Source organism: Chelonia mydas, chromosome 23, assembly GCF_015237465.2.
Source record: "Chelonia mydas isolate rCheMyd1 chromosome 23, rCheMyd1.pri.v2, whole genome shotgun sequence".
In the NCBI taxonomy this organism is placed as follows: Eukaryota; Metazoa; Chordata; order Testudines; family Cheloniidae; genus Chelonia; species Chelonia mydas.
This window is the reverse complement of record NC_051263.2, coordinates 17,671,717-17,688,888: the sequence shown is the minus strand read 5'-3', so window position 1 is coordinate 17,688,888 and position 17,172 is coordinate 17,671,717. Positions and strand designations below refer to the sequence as shown.

At 66.3% G+C, this 17,172-nt stretch overlaps 2 protein-coding genes and 1 long non-coding RNA gene across 5 annotated transcripts; 1 reads left to right on the top strand and 2 right to left on the bottom strand.

The window, feature by feature from the left end:
* Positions 1-342: 342 nt before the first annotated feature.
* Positions 343-5,058, bottom strand: JOSD2 (Josephin domain containing 2). 3 transcript variants are annotated; one of them, XM_037888623.2, is made up of 5 exons: positions 4,906-5,055; positions 3,388-3,589; positions 2,563-2,688; positions 1,933-2,127; positions 343-746 (listed from the first exon to the last, which is right to left on the bottom strand). In XM_037888623.2, exons 2-5 carry the CDS (start codon positions 3,522-3,524, stop codon positions 647-649), a joined length of 558 nt encoding a protein of 185 aa, XP_037744551.1. In that variant the 5' UTR covers positions 3,525-3,589; positions 4,906-5,055; the 3' UTR covers positions 343-646. The 3 variants fall into 3 exon arrangements, with proteins under 3 accessions (XP_037744551.1, XP_037744549.1, XP_037744550.1); XM_037888621.2 differs by lacking the exons at positions 343-746; positions 1,933-2,127 and adding an exon at positions 2,134-2,512 and having other exon boundaries at positions 4,906-5,058; XM_037888622.2 differs by lacking the exons at positions 343-746; positions 1,933-2,127 and adding an exon at positions 2,134-2,512 and having other exon boundaries at positions 3,388-3,585; positions 4,902-5,029.
* LOC122463600 lies at positions 1,567-6,519 on the top strand. The gene is made up of 2 exons (XR_006287110.1): positions 1,567-1,625; positions 6,400-6,519. It is a non-coding gene; the product is annotated as an uncharacterized LOC122463600 (long non-coding RNA).
* A 363-nt stretch (positions 6,520-6,882) lies between these two features.
* ASPDH (aspartate dehydrogenase domain containing) lies at positions 6,883-11,134 on the bottom strand. Its single transcript, XM_037888624.2, has 7 exons — positions 10,451-11,134; positions 9,975-10,119; positions 9,326-9,410; positions 8,857-9,006; positions 8,471-8,688; positions 7,806-7,963; positions 6,883-7,430 (listed from the first exon to the last, which is right to left on the bottom strand). The coding sequence occupies exons 1-7, from the start codon at positions 10,503-10,505 to the stop codon at positions 7,393-7,395; spliced, it is 849 nt and encodes a 282-aa protein (XP_037744552.1). The 5' UTR covers positions 10,506-11,134; the 3' UTR covers positions 6,883-7,392.
* Between the last annotated feature and the right edge of the window lie 6,038 nt (positions 11,135-17,172).

Below are 17,172 nucleotides of genomic sequence, written 5' to 3'. Positions count from 1 at the left end.
CAAAGACACCTCCCCAGTGGTGAAAGCACAATCGCCAGGGGGCTCCAACCTGCCACACAGGCACCATCTTCACCGGGGGTCCACTGAGTAAGGGAGGGGGGCAGGGAGCTGCGACCCTTCCCTGGGGGGCTGGAAGCAGGTGCCAAAGGTGTGGGGAGCGGAAAGGGCCTGTCTGCACCTTAGCAGCATAGAACCCAGGGATCTCAAAGTCTCAGCTGGGTGCCCCCCCCCCCGCCCCGACCCCACAGCCCTTGCTCCCAACCCCCGCGCTGCCCTCAGTTTCCTCCTCCCGCAAAGAAACCCGGCACCGTCCCCACCCCAGGCAATGACACCAAGGCAGCGTCAGCGTTGTGTCCTTTATCATAAACTTTGCAAGCACTTGTAGCCGAGCCCAGCAGGCACCAGGGAAATGGGGCCGGGCACCCTAAGCCAGCTTCCCCTGTGGCCCCACGGTGCCTCCTCCGGCTGCAGGGCCCGTGGGGTGAAGGGCCCCCCCGTGCACTCCTCAGGGCAGGCGGGATGGGGTATCTGATGCCAGTGCCAGGGAGGGCTGTGCCGAAGCCTGATTCAGCGTGTGGGTCCTGCCCCCCTCCCCACCCCCCGGCGAGGCTGCTACGAACAGTCAGGATCTTTGGTATCCGCAGCGTCACTCCGGGTTCAACCAGCTGCCGGATTCCTCCACGGCCCGGGATACGACCAACAGCACTTCGCAGGGGCCCTGGGACAGGAAATCCTGCAGGAAAGCCCTGGGGGGAGGGGCAAGGAGATGGGGGGTCAGAGCAGCCCCTGCTTTGCACCCCGTCTTACACATCTCGCCGCGCTCCTGCCCTGCACGGCCCCCTCGTCCAGACCCCGACGCCCTCCCCCCCGCACCTTAGCTCTGCTCTCTGCACTCCAGCCACTCCTGCCCGTGTGCCAGACCTGAGCTCCCCCTTCCCCTCCACACTCACTGCCCCATATACCAGCTCTCCGTGACCTGCCCCCGCTTGCCCCCCCTATGCCTGCACCACCCTCCTCTCCCCCCCACATAGCACCGTAGGGCTGGAAGGGACCTTGCAAGGTGTCCTAGTCCGGTCCCCTGCACTCACGGCAGGACTAAGTATTATCTAGACAGTCCCTGACGGGGTTTGTCCAACCCGCTCTTAAAAATCCCCAGTGACGGAGATTCCACCACCGCCCTGGGCAATTTATTCCGGTGCTTCACCACCCGGACAGCTCGGAAGTTCTTCCTGATGTCCAACCTGAACCCCCCCGGCTGCAATTTAAGCCCACGGCTTCTTGTCCTGTCCTCAGAGGTTCGGAAGAACAATTCTTCTCCCTCCTCCTTGTAACTGCCTTTTCTGTGCTTGCAAACTGTTCTCCCGTCCCCGCTCCGGCTTCTCTTCTCCAGACTAAACAAGCCCCGGGTCTTCAATCTTCCCCCAGAGCTCATGTTTTCTAGACTTGTCATCATTTTTTCTTGCTGTCCTCTGGACTTTCTCCAGTTCGTCAACCTCTTTCCTGAAACGTGGCGCCCAGAACTGGACCCGATACTCCAGCCGAGACTGTCTCAGCACGGAGCAGAGCGGAAGAATCACTCCTCGTCTCTGGCTTACCACACCCCTGCTGCTACAGCCCAGAATGAGGTTTGCTTTTTTCACAACAGTGTTACACTGTTCACACCCCCTCCCACCTGTCATTTACCCTGAGCTCCCCCTCCCTGCCCCCAGCTCCCCCCACCCCCTGCCCGTCACCCAACCCTGAGCTCCACCCACGCCACCCCCAGATCCCCCTACCCATCACCCACCCGAGCTCTCCACCCCCAGATCCCCCCACCCATCACCCACCCCTGAGCTCCCCCTCCCTGCCCCCAGATCCTCCTGCCCGTCACCCACCCCTGAGCTCCCCCTCCCCGCCCCCACATCCCTGCCACCCCCAGCCCGTCCCCCACACCTGAGCTCCCCCTCTCCGCCGACACAGGCCGGGGCCTTCAGCTTGGAGTCCAGGTTGTAGTAGGTGCCTCCCACCTGGCGCACGGCGATCCAGTGCTTACGCCGCACGGGCAGGGACACGAAGCCCAGGGACACGTTGGAGGGCACGTTCACGATGAAACCGTGAACCCGGCTCAGCGCCAGCTGCTCCAGGGGCCTGCCGGCGGGGGGTGGGGTGGGGGGGCAGAATTAGGGGTTACACCGAGACCGAAGGAGGGGTTGCTCCAGAGAAACAGCCAGAGGGGGACACGATCGTGGACACACAGCGGGGAGGGGAAAGCAGACGGACAAGGAGGCCCCGGGGCGGCAGGGAGCATCCTCCAGGCCCAGGGTATTTCAGGGCCAACGTTGGCCTCTCAGCTAGGGTAACCAGATGGCCCGATTTTAGAGGGACAGTCCTGATTTTTTGGGGGGGGCTGTGTCTTATATAGGCACCTATCCACCTCCACCCCCCCGGTCCTGATTTTCCACCCTTGCTGCCTGGTTGCCCTACTCTCAGCCCCAGCTGGAGCCAGGCCGGGGTCACACATGGCACCAGGGGCCTCTGCGATGTGACGGGGGGGGGGTCTGCCCCCCGCCTGCCCCCTCTCACCGGCGCTTGTCCCACCAGATGGCCGCGAAGTCCAGACTCTGCAGCGCCGCCATGATCACGTTGACGTCATAGTTGCCTGTGCCCAGGACGCTGCGATGGGGGTTCAGCCGGGCGTCCGGCGCCAGGCTGGGGAGGAGACAGGTCCCCGTCAGTGACCTGGGGGCAGCTGGGAGAACGTGGGGCGCCGGGCGGGGGAGCTGGGTGGCTTGGAAGGGGGAACTGGGGCGGGGGGGGGCAGGAGCAAGGGGCGTCAGGCGGGGGAGATGGGGGGCGGGGGGCACTGGGCAGGGGAGATGGGGGGCAGGGGAGGGGGAGATGGGGGGCGGGGGGCACTGGGCAGGGGGAGATGGGGTCAGGGGGCGCCGGGCAGGGGAGATGGGGGGCAGGGGAGGGGGGCGCCGGGCAGGGGGAAATGGGGGTCAGGGGGGCAGGGGAGGGGAGATGGGGGGCAGGGGAGGGGCGGGGGGCACCGGGCAGGGGGAGATGGGGGGCAGGGGAGGGGGAGATGGGGGGGCGGGGGAGGGGCAGGGGGTGCCGGGCAGGGGGAGATGGGGGTCGGGGGGCGCCGGGCAGGGGGAGATGGGGGTCGGGGGGCAGGGGAGGGGAGATGGGGGGTGCCAGGCAGGGGGAGATGGGGGCCGGGGGGCGCCGGGCGGGGGAGATGGAGGGCAGGGGAGGGGCGGGGGGTGCCGGGCAGGGGGAGATGGCGGTCGGGGGGGCAGGGGAGGGGCGGGGGGCGCCGGGCAGGGGGAGATGGCGGTCGGGGGGCAGGGGAGGGGCGGGGGGCGCCGGGCGGGGCAGATGGGGGGCGGGGGGGGCCCCCACCTCTTGCAGATCTCGTCGGCCGCCTCCTGGGTGAAGCGCCGCTGCTGCAGGACGTTGTTCAGGGCGTGCACGGCGCAGAGCTCCCGGCGCTGGCGCTCGTGGTAGAGGCCGGGCCCCCCGCCCGGCCCCGCGGACATCGCGCCCCCGGCCGGGCGCTGCGCGGGGCGAGGGAGCCTCACGGCGCGGCCGCGAGCGCGGCTGCCTGCGCAGGAGAGAGCGAGAGAGGCGGGCGGCGGGGCTCGGCCACGGGCTGGGGGACGGACCCCCCCTGCTCCCCTCCCCCGACCCCCCCGCTCCCCTCCCCCGACCCCCGACCCCCCCGCTCCCCTCCCCCTCCTACACATCCGACCCCTCCCCGCTCCCCTTCCCCCTCCTAGCCCCCCGACCCCCCCGCTCCCCTCCCCCTCCTACCCCTCCCCGACCCCTCCCTTTCCCCCACCCCCCCGCTCCCCTCCCCCGCTCTCCTACTCCCCCGACCCCCCCGCTCCCCGACCCCCTCCTACCCATCCGATCCCTCCCCGCTCCCCTTCCCCCTCCTAGCCCCCCGACCCCCCACTCCCCCTCCCCCTCCTACCCCCACTCCCCTCCCCCCGCTCCCCTCCCCTCCTACCCATCAGACCCCTCCTCCGCTCCCCTTCCCCCCCTAGCCCCCCGACCCCCCCACTCCCCTCCCCCTCCTACCCCCCCACTCCCCTCCCCCCGCTCCCCTCCCCCTCCTACCCATCCGACCCCTCCCCGCTCCCCTTCCCCCTCCTAGCCCCCCGACCCCCCCACTCCCCTCCCCCTCCTACCCCCCCACTCCCCTCCCCCCCGCTCCCTCCCCCTCCTACCCATCCGACCCCCTCCCCGCTCCCCTTCCCCCCTCCTAGCCCCCCGACCCCCCACTCCCCTCCCCCTCACTACCCCCCACTCCCCTCCCCCCGCTCCCCTCCCCCTCCTACCCATCCGACCCCTCCCCGCTCCCCTTCCCCCTCCTACCCCCCCAACCCCCCCCACTCCCCTCCCCCCGCTCCCCTCCCCCTCCTACCCATCCGACCCCTCCCCGCTCCCCTCCCCCCTCCTAGCCCCCCGACCCCCCCACTCCCCTCCCCCTCCTACCCCCCCACTCCCCTCCCCCCGCTCCCTCCCCCTCCTACCCCCCGACCCCCCCACTCCCCTCCCCCTGCTCCCCTGCCCCTCCTACCCCCCAACCCCCCTCCCCGACCCTCCCGCTCCCCGACCCCTCCTACCCCCCCACTCCCCTCCCCCTGCTCCCCTCCCCCTCCTACCCCCCCGACCCCCCTCCCCGACCCTCCCTTTCCCCCACCCCACCCTACCCCCCGATCCCCCACACCCCTCCTCCCCCAGAGCAGGTACCCGCGGGGTGAGTCCCCCCCCGGGCCCCCCCAGCCAGGCACAGCCGCCGCCCCCGGGGCCCCCCGGCCCCCCTCGGGTGGGGGAGGGGGGGCAGGACGTGCCTGGACCGCCCCGCACGGGCCCGTCTCCTCTGCGAGCTGCCCGGCCCCCCCCCGGACCTACCCTGGGGCTCCTGCTGCAGCCGGGGGGGCCCCTCATCCCCCAGCCCGGAACAGCCTGAGCCCAGCCCCGCAGCCACAAGGCGTCGGGCCCGGGGACTACAGCTCCCGGCATGCCCCGGGGCCCGGGCCACACCCCCGCTCCCAGCGTGCCTTGCGCCAACCCGAACTACCGCTCCCAGCATGCAATGGGGGGGCAGGTCAGCGCACTCCCAGCCTGCACCGGGGGCCAGAATGACCACAGCTCCCAGCATGCAATGGGGCCAAAGCATCACAGCTCCCATCCTGCCTCGCGCCAACCCGGACTACAGCTCCCAGCATGCCCCAGGGCCAGAACAGGGCATCTCCCACCACGCACCGCGCCAACCCGGACTACAACTCCCAGCATGCCCCAGGGCCAGAACAGGGCATCTCCCACCATGCACCGCGCCAACCCGGACTACAGCTCCCAGCATGCCCCAGGGCCAGAACAGGGCATCTCCCGCCATGCACCGCGCCAACCCGGACTACAACTCCCAGCATGCCCCAGGGCCAGAACAGGGCATCTCCCGCCATGCACCGCGCCAACCCGGACTACAGCTCCCAGCATGCCCCAGGGCCAGAACAGGGCATCTCCCACCATGCATCGCGCCAACCCGAACTACAGCTCCCAGCATGCCCCGGGCCCCCTGCCCCGCAGCTCCCAGCATGCACGGTGCTATGAGTGACAGCTACAGTTACAGTCTGGGGGTCCCCCCCCAAAAAATGACCGTTCCCAGCATGCACCAGTGACCTCAGTGACCCGGCCCGCGCCTGGCACGACAGCTCCCCGGGCCCCCGTTTCCTCTGCCCCACTGGGGTCCCCTCTCCGGCCTGGGTGGCCCCCCAGTTCCCGGCCCCGCCAGGCTGGGGGACGGGGGGGGGGGGGGGGTCAGTGATCTGTTTTCAATCCCTCGCTGCCCCCCGTCTCGCTGCCCCCCGTCTCCAGGCCGAGTTTCCCCTTGGCTGCGATTCTCTGCTCCGTGTCCCCCCGGCTGGACCCCTCATTTTCACCCTCGGACCCCCACTCCCGTTCCTTGTCATTTCTCTTGTGTGTGTATTTGCTGCCCCCCAGCATGAAGTGGGGCTGGTCCGCGCTTTGCGGGTCCTCCCCCCTTGTGCGAGGGGGGCGGGCCTTTAGTTTCGGGCCAGGCCTCGGCCCGCCCGTCCCGTTACCCGCAATCAGGGTCGGCGGAACGGGGGAGCCAGGGGGCCCTGGCTTTGCCCTCCTGTTTCTTACAGTCCATAAGGGCGAGCGGCACAGAGGGGAGGGCGGAGAGGAGCGAGTGGGGGCAGAGTCTTGGGGGAAGGGGCGGCGTGAGGATGCGGGTGGGGCACGGTTCAGGTGCTGGTGGGCCCCCCACTTTTAGGGAGGTTCCATCGCTCCTGCCCACAGTGGGTACAGCTCCCAGCCAACGTCCCCTCTAATTTTTGACAGGCCGCGTGCGCAAAACGTTTCTTCTGTGCCAACTTTTGACAGGCCACGTGCGCAAAAAATGTCTTCTGTGCAAATGGGTGTGTTTCTGTGCACATTTTTGTGCGCGCGGGGTTTCGCCGTGTGCGCGGGGCTTAGGATCTGTGTGCAAACGGGCACAGCTTAGAGGGAACAGAGCCCGGCTTGCACCAGGCCCCACGCACGGAAAGCTTGCAGCTGAGCACAGTGACCTTTATCTCCCACCGGGAAGCTACGAAGTACGGCGCCCAGCGGCAAACACACGACGTGTGTGTCCCCGTCCCCCCGCCCCATGCACCTGTCTACAACGAACTGCGGGAGAACTTCACAGTGACGCACACCCCGGGAACGGAGGTTGTGATCGTAACTGTGAAATGGCCGTAACGCTGAGCAGGGCGGGTCTCGCAAAAGTTTACAACTGACCATTGACCTCATTGCGCTTTGAAACTTCCCTCGGCAGAAGAAGAAGAGAAAACCGGCTGCTTTTAACCATCTTAATGTAAATGAAACAAGCCCAGAAACGGTTTCCTTGCCTCGTCAGATCTTTCTTTTTTTAAACTTTCCTTTTATTTCTTTTTTTTTTTAGTCGTTTACATTTAACACAGGACTGTACTGGATCTGCTCGGTTTGTCTCTGCGGCTGTTGCCGGATCGCGTACGTGCGGTTCCCAAGGAGGGCTGTGGCTGACCCGTCAGTTCGTCACTCCGGTGTTCATAACGCTGAGGTTCCAGTGTACAGGTCCCGTCATTACCCAAAAGCAACCGCCTACCCCAGTCTCTGCAGGACGGGGTTACGTACACTGCGACTCCCACGCGGCTCCGGGGAGCAAGAACTACATCCCCCATCAAGCCTCTGGGACCAAGTACGAAAGATTTCCCACCCTTCCTCCCCGCCACCCTCTCTGCAATGATCTCTTAGGCAGAGGCAACCCCCCCCCCCCCCCCACCCGCAACACACACTGCCAGCCCCACTGGCTTCGGCCGGGTCCCTGGGGCTGGTCCCTCCAGCCCCGAACCAGCATCAGCACAAAACGACACGCCCTCGGTGGCCCTGGCAAGCTGCAGGGGAAATGAGAAGGGGAGGTCAGAGGGGCTGATCTGTGGGGCCAGGGCCCCCCTACCCACCCAATTCAGGAGAGCCCCCAGCCCAGGGCAACCCCCTCCCCCCAGCACAGCCTGCAACCCAGTTACCCCATGGAGAGCCCCCAGCCCAGGGTACCTCACCCCCCACAGAAGACACCTTGGCCCAGGCATTAGCCAGTCCTTGCAGGCCCTAGTGACAGCTGCACTCCCCAGGTCTGGGGGACCCCCCCCGCCCCCACTCCCCGCAGTGGTGTCCCCCAGGAGTCGCTCTCCCCAGGGCTCAGTCTGTCCCAGCAGGCAGATTCCGCCCCCCATACACACCCAAAGGCCCTCCACCCTACCCTCCCTTACCCAGCAGGCTGCTCCAGAACGAAGGGAAGGTGGCTGCCCCAGTGACAGCTCCAGGGGAGGCCGGGTTCCTGCGGCTGGTGGTGACCGTGAAGGCCTGGTCCCCGCGCTCGCCAGATGGGCCGGTCACCTCCACCTCCACCACATGCCAGTCAGGGAGGCTGTGGGGACGGGAGGGCAGTGAGGTCAGTGCCGGGGTGGGGGTGGGGGACCATGCTGGGGGAAAGAGACATGGGGGATGCAAGGACCAGAGCAGGGAGCGGCACTGCCCTGGAGACAGCAGGGTGGGGGCAGCCATGCACAGACGGGCTGGAGGGGAGCAGAGAACTGGGGCAGGGGTGCATGGAGCAGGGAACTGGGGGGGGGTGCAGGGAACTAGAGGGGTGCAGGGAACTGGGTGGTGCATGGAGCAGGGGGGAGCAGGGAACTGGGGAAGTGCAGGAAGCAGGGGCTGCAGGGAGCAGGGAACTGGGGGGTGCAGGGAGCAGGGATCGGGGGTTGCAGGGAGCAAGGATCTGGGGGAGGTCCAGGGAGCAGGGGGGGTGCAGAAAACAGGGATCTGGGGGTTCAGGGAGCGGGGGGGTGCAGGAAGCAGGGATGGGGGGAGCAGGGAATTTGGGGGAGCAGGGAACTGGGGGAGTGCAGGGAGCAGGGAGAGATGCACTAACCTGGGGTCAGCAATGAGACACCCCTGGACCCCATCGAAGCCCAGGCTGGGGGCGGCCATGCAAGCGGCCGCCATGGTGTTGACATTATTGGGGGCCAGCGGGCAGAGAGCCCGCACGGGCCCCTCGTACAGCACGGCCCGCGCGGCCCCCAGCCGCTCCCTCAGCGCCCCCTCCAGCCGGAAGCTGTCCGGATGCTTGATCATGGTCACCTTCAGGCCCTGGAAAACGAGGGCAGAGAGTCAGCCCTGCGGGCGGGTGGGGGGGAATAGCCCCTTTTACCCCCACACACACTTCCCCAGGGGAGCAGAGACAGTTCCTTATCGCTGTCCCTTGCCCCACACCAGGGTCCACGTGCCCCCCTCCCCAGGCAGGCCCGAGACCCCCACCTGCAGCACGCCCCTGTCATCCATGCGCTGGATGTCCTCGCCGCCCCACAGCGCCCCCCGGGGCACGTACAGCGTGTGCCCCCCACGCCGGGCAGCTTCCCGCAGCCGCATCTCCGTGGCCTGGTCAGCCAGGGACGTGGGGGAGCCCACCTGGGGAGAAAGAAACCTGGAAAGCTGCATGCAGTAAGCCAGGACCCCCCCACACACACACACCGCACACACCCCCCACCAGGGCACCCTCACTCCCCTTGGCCACCCCTACGTCACACCCTCACCCCCACAGAGAACGTCCCTGCCCGCTGCCACCCCGTCCCCCCAGGCGTCCCCTACATGGCACCGTCACAGCCCCACGGCTTCCCCCTCGTGTTCCCGCATCTCCGGCAGGGCCCCGTGCTGTGCCCGCTCCATGCCACCCCGTCCCCTGGGTACCCCGCTGCCGGCCAGGGATGGTGCCGCTCCTACCCCTCACCATGAAATCCGCTCCGGACAGGAAGGTCGCGCCGTGGTCCCGGACGATGCAGGGATGAGCCACTTCCACCACTAGATCTGCCTTGCTGCAGGGACAGGAGACAGCGACCGGGGGGCATGACGGGGGCACATTAACGCTGGCACTGCCCATGCTGGGCTGGGCTGTAGCAGGAGCCACAGGGTCTCAGGGGCCAGGTCCTGCAGCTGGAGGGGGAGGTTTCGGAAAGCACTCACCGCTCAGGGCACCGGGCCAGGTCCTGCAGCTGGAGGGGGGAGTTTCGGGAAGCACTCACCGCTCGGGGCACCGGGCCGGGTCCTGCAGCTGGGGGGGGGTTTCGGGAAGCACTCACCACTCGGGGCACCGGGCCGGGTCCTGCAGCTGGAGGGGGGGTTTCGGGAAGCACTCACCGCTCGGGGCACTGGGCCGGGTCCTGCAGCTGGAGGGGGGGTTTCGGGAAGCACTCACCGCTCGGGGCACTGGGCCGGGTCCTGCAGCTGGAGGGGGGGGTTCGGGAAGCACTCACCGCTCGGGGTACCGGGCCGGGTCCTGCAGCTGGAGGGGGGGGGGGGTTTCGGGAAGCGCTCACCGCTCGGGGCACCGGGCCGGGTCCTGCAGCTGGAGGCGGGGGGCGTTTCGGGGAAGCACTCACCGCTCGGGGAACCGGGCCAGGTCCTGCAGCTGGAGGGAAGCCGGCACCTGCCCCTGCAGCTTCCGCGCATCCCGGTTCCAGACGAAGGCGAGTTCCAGGCCGTGCCGGGGTCCCTCCTCCTGGAGCCTCCGGACCAGATACTGGCCTAGGGCGAGGAGGGGGCTTGACTGACATGGCTGGGAACCCCAGGGGCCCGTACACCCAACTCCCCCCACTCCCCGCCCGCCCCAGGACAAGGCCCCTCAGGTTGAGGGGGGTGGAGCTGCCCCCCCACCAGGCCCAGAATTCTTGCAGCAGGTGCCGTGGTGCGGCCCATAAAGCCACCCTGCCTGTCTTTCCCCCCCCCTCCACCCCTGTTTCAGCCCCCCGTCCAGCCCCCAGGGCCCCAGCCAGGGAAGCAGCAGCCCCCCGAGCGCTGGGTGAGCCCCAATCCCCCGGGAAGCAACTGGCAGGCGGGGCGGGGGGATACGACATACCCAAATGTCCAAAGCCCACGATCCCGACCTTCCGCCTGGCCGGCCCGTCGCACATCCTGGCCCGCTCGCCCCTGGGCCAAGACACAAGGACAAGCCGGGGAGCGTCACGCCGGGCAGGGCACTGCCCCACGGAGCGGGGGGTGGGAGGGTGTCACTCTTTGGGGAGGGGCAGGGACGCCGGGGCCCAAAGCGCGGCCGCGGGCCCTTGTGCGCCCATTCACACCACTCCCAGCAGAGCACAGCACATGTCCCAATCAGCGTGGGGCTGGCTGGGCGGGGGGCAGCGGGGGGTATGACAGGTCCCGCGGCCAGTCCACCAGAACAGGGTCCGTTCCGCACCCTCTGGGACCAAACCGGCTACCACGCTATCTGTCTATCCCCAGGCAGACCCGTCTCTCTGTCCACCCCGCCCCATCCAGCTGTCTGTCCGTGGTGCTGTGCCGGCAGGATCGGGGCTGCCCCCCCCCCCGAACCGAAGCCAGAGCGAATCCTGGGCCCCAGCGACCTTCGTCCCACGCTCCCTTGGGAGAAGTTAATGGTCAACCCGGAGCGTTTAACCCTTTGTGGGGTGCAGGTGGCTTCGGTGTCCTGGTCCCTGCGACTCCTTCCAGTGGCTCAGACTTCCAGGGCAGTGCGCGCACACACACCCCGTCCCTGCCAGCACACAATCACACACACACAGAATCGGAGACGATCAGGGTCGGAAGGGACCTCAGGAGGTATCTAGTCCAACCCCCTGCTCAAAGCAGGACCAAGCCCCAATTTTTGCCCCAGATCCATATATGGATTGAACCCACAACTCTGGGTTTAACAGGCCAATGCTCAAACCACTGAGCTATCCCCCCCCACACACACACACACACACTCACTGTCCCTGCCAGCACACAATCACACACACACGCCATCCGTGTCAGCGCACAATCACACACACACGCCATCCGTGTCAGCGCACAATCACACACACACTCACTGTCCCTGCCAGCACACAATCACACACACACACGCCATCCCTGTCAGCGCACAATCACACACACACTCACTGTCCCTGCCAGAGCACAGTCTCACACACACGCACTGTGCCTGCCGGGCAGTGCTTGGGGATATTGCGGGTGCCTGGTCCCTTGGCATCTTACCCAGCCCCGCGCAGTGCCCAAGTTCCCACGGGCCCTGGTGTCTAGGGACATCTGGGGCTGGGGCTGGTGGGGGTGGGGGGAGCCAGAGCATGGGGCCTTTGGCATTTCTCCCCCCAGACCAGGGCTCATCACAGCCAAGGGACCCTTCGCCCCCGCAGCCACTGCCCTGCCCCCGGCACGGAGCCGAGGACACCCTAGGCTGGGGGGAGTGAGGGGAGGGGGCGGCTGGACCAGGTATCCCCATGGCAGGGCTGCACCTGGCACCGTGGCGCAGTGTAACTGGCCCAGCCGGAGGTGGCGAGGTAGGCCTGGCATGCGGCGGGGCTCCTGCTCACAGCTGGGTTCTGCAGGGTGGGGGCAGGGCTGGAGCCAGGACTCCTGGGTTCTATCTCTGGATCTAGGAGGGGAGTGGGGTCTGGTGGATTAGAGCGTGGGCGGGGGCTGGGAGCCAGGACTCCTGGGGTCCCTCCCCAGCTCTAGGACGGGAGTGGGGCCTAGTGGGTTAGGAATGGGGGCTGCTGGAGCCAGGACTCCTGGGTTCTATCCCCAGTTCCAAGAAGGATGGTGTCCCCCGATAGCAGCAGCTGGGTTCCCTAGGTCCCCCGGTACCAGACAGGTGGCTGGGTCCTCCTGGTGCTCACTGGGTCCTGGGCACCGCTGGGGTGGTCGGGTGCCCCCTGCCCACATGGGATCCGTGGCTCCGGCTGCACCGATGGAGACTCGGCCGTTTGCCCAGAACCACAGCCGGGCTCACCCATCACGGAGGATGCCCGACCCCTGCCAGGCACCTGCTTCTCCCTCCCAGGGTTCACTGCAGCTCCAGCCCCACAGCAGGAGGGGCGGGGCAGCTGCTCCAGGCCAGACAGATTGCAGCTCATCCCCTGCCCCACAGCATCGGGACAGGTGGGATCTAACTGAGCAATACCCTCCACCCCCCAACCTGCAGCATCGGGTTCAACAGGCAGAAAATGAGGAACAGAGGGAGCTGCTCTGGGGAAGGGGGGGGATTTCTGCTGGAGATGCCCAGAGCTTTTCCAAGGTGGCGGGGGGGGGGGGGGCCAAGCAGGCAGCTGGCACAGGTGTGTTATGCCAGGTGCTGCCTAGAGGCCGATTGAGATTTGGGCCCCCCCACACACACACTGTGCCAGGTCCCTGATGGCGATGCCCCCCCCGACCGTCATGCCAGGTGCTACACAGCCCCCCCCTTTCAAAATGAGAGAAGGAGCATCCTACGCCAGCCACAGGGATTCACTGGCGTCTGCTCCCGCCCCGCCAGTGTCGGCATGGCAACCAGAGAGGGGGTGTCAGAGAGAGTGACGGTTCCCCCAGCTCACATGCTCCCCCCACCCCCCGCAAGCACTCAGCTGTCCGAACGCAGCGCTCTGGCAAGGGGGGGCGTGGGACAGTCGGCACAGGGGCACGAGCGTGGCGTGGGAGGTCCCATGCATGGTGCTTATGGCGACACGCGTGTGCGATTACACGGCTCGGCCTATGATTCCAGTGGGTCTCTGGTGGGCGCCAGCATGGGTGGGCGCGTGTTAGTGGGGGTGGGTGCAGGCAATTCAGTGCGCGGGGGTCTGTGTCAGGGTGGGCACGTGTGTGGCTGCATCCGTGTGATTCTGTACGCGTCTGCCAGCAGGTCTCTGTGTGTGATCTGTGTGTGTGAGCTAACTATGGGGGCGGGAGATCGATCGATAGACAGTGTGTGGGGGGGATAGATAGATAGATAGATAGATAGATAGATGTGGTGGATGGGCATAGATAGATGATGTGTGGGGGGATGGATAGATAGATAGAGGGGGTGGATGGGGATAGATAGATAAAGGGTGTGGGGGGGATAGATAGATGTGGGGGGTGGAGGGGTATAGATAGATAGATAGATAGATAGATAGATGGTGTGTGGGGGGATAGATAGATAGATAGATAGATAGATAGATAGATAGATGGGTGGATGGGGATAGATAGATGTCGGGGGTGGGGGGATAGATAGATGTCGGAGGTGGAGGGGGATGGATAGATAGATAGATAGATAGATAGATAGATAGATAGATAGATAGATAGATAGATAGATAGATGCGGTGGATGGGGATAGATAGATAGATAGATAGATAGATGCTGTGGGGGGGATAGATAGATGTGGGGGGTGGAGGGAGATAGATAGATAGATAGATAGATGCGGTGGATGGGGATAAATAGATAGATAGATAGATAGATAGATAGATAGATAGATAGATAGATAGATAGAGGGGGTGGATGGGGATAGATAGATAGATAGATGCGGTGGATGGGGATAGATAGATAGATAGAGGGGGTGGATGGGGATAGATAGATAGATAGAGGGGGTGGATGGGGATAGATAGAGGGAGTGTGGGGGGATAGATGGGGGCGTATGGGGGCAGTTAGAGAGAGGCAGGGTTTGGGTGTGGGCGTGCCCGCACGAAGCAGGGCTATCCAGTGGCTACAGCCCAGGGCTGGAAGTCAAGACTCCTGGGACCTGATCCCATTTCTTCCCTGTCAAATGGGTGAACTTGGGCAAGTCACATTCCCCTCTCTCAGCCTGGTTCCCCTCCTACTCTTTGTCTGCGGCTGCACAACGCCTGGTACGACTGGGGCCCTGATCTCGGTCGGGGTCGGGGCGGCACCCGGCGTGATGGGGCCCCGATCTCGGTTGGGGGCTGGGCAGCACCTGGTGCGACAAGGCCCCATCTCAAGCAGTGCTCTAATGCTGCCGTGATGGGAGTAAATTGCCCCCAGCCACTGGGATTTCTGCATCCCAGACCCTTGCAGGAAAGGTTGCGGGGGGGGGTAGGTATCCTCCTCCCCCCCCACCCCGCTCCCCGCTCATCCCTGCTGCGACACCGAACATCAATAAGGCTCCCACCGGCTACAACTTTACAATCAAAAAACCATCACAAACCAAGAAAGCCCCAGACCCTCTGCACCCTCCCAGCACCGGCGCCACTGACCGGCTGCAGGCAGTGTCCCGGGAAGCCCCCAGCCCCACGTAAGCCATCGCCAGCCACTGCCAGAGCCCAGGGCCCTGCATCTCCAGTGCAGAGGGAGTGGGGGGGGGTCTCCACACCCGGACCAGGCTGGCCCCTCTGCACAGGTGGCGTGAGGGTCCTCGGCCCCACGGTGACGCACGCTCCCCCACTTCCATGGAGAACCCAGTTCAGTCTCCTCCGTCTGTGTGGCTTTGTCGTTACCGGCGGGGTGGAGCCAGAGCCACAGGAATTGTACCAGGCCACATGGGCCACGACCGTGGCGGGGGGACTGGGGGGGTCAAGCAATTGTCTCGTTGGCCTGCAGTGTCTCTCACAACCTCCTCACCCGCTTAAAGGCCTTTTCCAGCCACTTGCATCACAACTGCAATGAGAACCCAGGCGTCCTGTCTCTCCCCTCCGCTCTAACCCACTAGACCCCCCACTCCCCTCCTAGACCCAGGGGGAGAACCCAGGCGTCCTGTCTCTCCCCTCCACTCTAACCCACTAGACCCCCCCCACTCCCCTCCCAGACCCGTGGAGAGAACCCAGGCGTCCTGTCTCTCCCCTCCACTCTAACCCACTAGACCCCCCGCACTCCCCTCCCAGACCCGCGGAGAGAACCCAGGCGTCCTGTCTCTCCCCTCCGCTCTAACCCACTAGACCCCCCACTCCCCTCCCAGACCTAGGGAGAGAACCCAGGTATCCTGTCTCTCCCCTCCACTCTAACCCACTAGACCCCCCACTCCCCTCCCAGACCCAGGGAGAGAACCCAGGCATCCTGTCTCTCCTCTCCGCTCTAACCCACTAGACCCCCCCACACTCCCCTCCCAGACCCGTGGAGAGAACCCAGGAGTCCTGGCTCCCAGCCCGCATCCCTCCCTGCTCTAACCACCAGCCCTCACTCCCCTCCCAGAGACGAGGAGAGAACCCAGGCGTCCTGGCTCGCACTCCAGTGCCCGATCCCCAGGCCAGTGGCAGAGATCTGTGCTGCAGGGTTGCCAGTGCCTGGGTGTAACCCAGCTGGTGCCCGTTTCATGAGCACCGAGGGGAAAAGCCTGGAGCTGCCAAGTGACGGCCCCGGTACAGTGAAGCCCCCATGTCCCAGGAAGGGCAAGATGCCCTGGCTGAGATCCAGGGGCATTTGCCTGGCTCTGCCAGAGACACGCACCCTCTGGGCCCCAGTGCCCACCTGGAACATGGAGGTGGGGGGTGCCCAGCTGTGGGTTGGAGGGATAACTACAGAGCAGACCCAGAGGCGGTGCTGGGTGCCAGGTAAATACCCTGGATAGAGACTGGTGGGGTGGCGGGGCTGGAGACAGACAGCTAGAGGGCTGTGTATCGGGGTGGACAGACACACAGAGGTTGGGAGGCGAGGGGGCAGGGGGGAATCAGTTGCATGCTCCTTACTTTGCTTTAGCAGGGCTTGCAACCCCCTCACAGCACACACACACATCCCGACCCCCACGGCTTGGGGCTCTGCTTTGCACCCAAGGGTCCCTTCCCGACTCCTGCTGCTGCTCGGGGAGGAGCGGGTGAGGAATAGGGGGGCTGCAGCTCCCCCGCTCCCCACACACAGCTCTGACAGGCACCCCTCTCTTCCCACACACAGCCGATCTGGGCTCATGTTCCTGTCCAAGTTGAGGCCTGCTGGGCGCGGGCCCCCCCACCCCCTCCGGCAGCGTGGGCCGGGATGGGGGTGCCTGTCAGGGCGTCTCCTCCCCCTTCGTTGCATGGCTCAGCCCAGCCATGACAGCCTGTAATTCATCCAGGCATTTTCGGGGAGCGGGGCGGGGGGGCCGGCCCGGGGAAGGGACCACGTGGCCGTGAAGAACAGGGAGCAGACAGAGAGGGTGGGAACCAAGGGGAGAGAATTCCCTGAAGCAAACACCCTGTAGCCTGCACTCCGGGCACTGCAGACAGCAAGGCTGCGGAGAGGGAGGTGCATATTCCAGTATTTTGCTGCATGACCCGCAACCAGGGCTTCATTTGGGCCAGGGCTGGCCGGGGCTGAGCCCCGGCACCTCCGGGCCTGGCCGTTCCTGGCCCCGGCACCTCTGGGCCAGGCCGTTCCTGGCCCCGGCACCTCCGGGCCAGGCCGTTCCTGGCCCCGGCACCTCCGGGCCAGGCTGTTCCTGGCCCTGGCCCCTCTGGGGTTGCTGCCTCGGTTAGGAAAGTAACCAAAAAAAATTGCTTGAGCCCCGGCCCCGCTTTCCTTACAAATCCAGCTCCGCCAGGCAGGGGGGAAGCGGCCGCGTGGGGGCGGGGGGCTGCGGAGCCCAGTGAATTCAGGGGGCGGGACTGGGGTGCCCCATGCCAGCTCCTACAGGCAGGTGGCTGAGAGCCCCCCCCCCGCCCCCGCATCCTCCCCAAAGGCGGGCGATGCCTCTGCAGGCCACAAGGTCGCAGGGAGGACACGGCCCAGCCGGTCACTGGAGCATGCGGCGGCCTGGCTGGGGGGGGGCTGCGGAAGGAGGGAGCAAGCCCCCGGGGTGGGAGCTCGGGTTTGGGGAGTGGGGGGCCGAAGTGGGGAGCTGCCCGGTGGAGATACCAGGGATGCTGTGGGTCCCCTTCAGCCCCCCCCCAGTGCAGGCTCTGACTCAGCCTC

Excerpts from the sequence above, each read along its gene's own strand:
- JOSD2 (XM_037888621.2), bottom strand. The coding sequence starts at position 3,524 with ATGTCCGCGGGGCCGGGCGGGGGGCCCGGCCTCTACCACGAGCGCCAG. Across the intron at positions 2,689-3,387 it reads GCCGACGAGATCTGCAAGAG|CCTGGCGCCGGACGCCCGGC; the intron begins GTGGGGGCCCCC and ends TCTCCTCCCCAG. Across the intron at positions 2,513-2,562 it reads ATCTGGTGGGACAAGCGCCG|GCCCCTGGTGCCATGTGTGA; the intron begins GTGAGAGGGGGC and ends CACATCGCAGAG.
- ASPDH (XM_037888624.2), bottom strand. The coding sequence starts at position 10,505 with ATGTGCGACGGGCCGGCCAGGCGGAAGGTCGGGATCGTGGGCTTTGGA. Across the intron at positions 9,411-9,974 it reads CTGGCCCGGTTCCCCGAGCG|CAAGGCAGATCTAGTGGTGG; the intron begins GTGAGTGCTTCC and ends CTGTCCCTGCAG. Across the intron at positions 8,689-8,856 it reads ATGACAGGGGCGTGCTGCAG|GGCCTGAAGGTGACCATGAT; the intron begins GTGGGGGTCTCG and ends CTCGTTTTCCAG.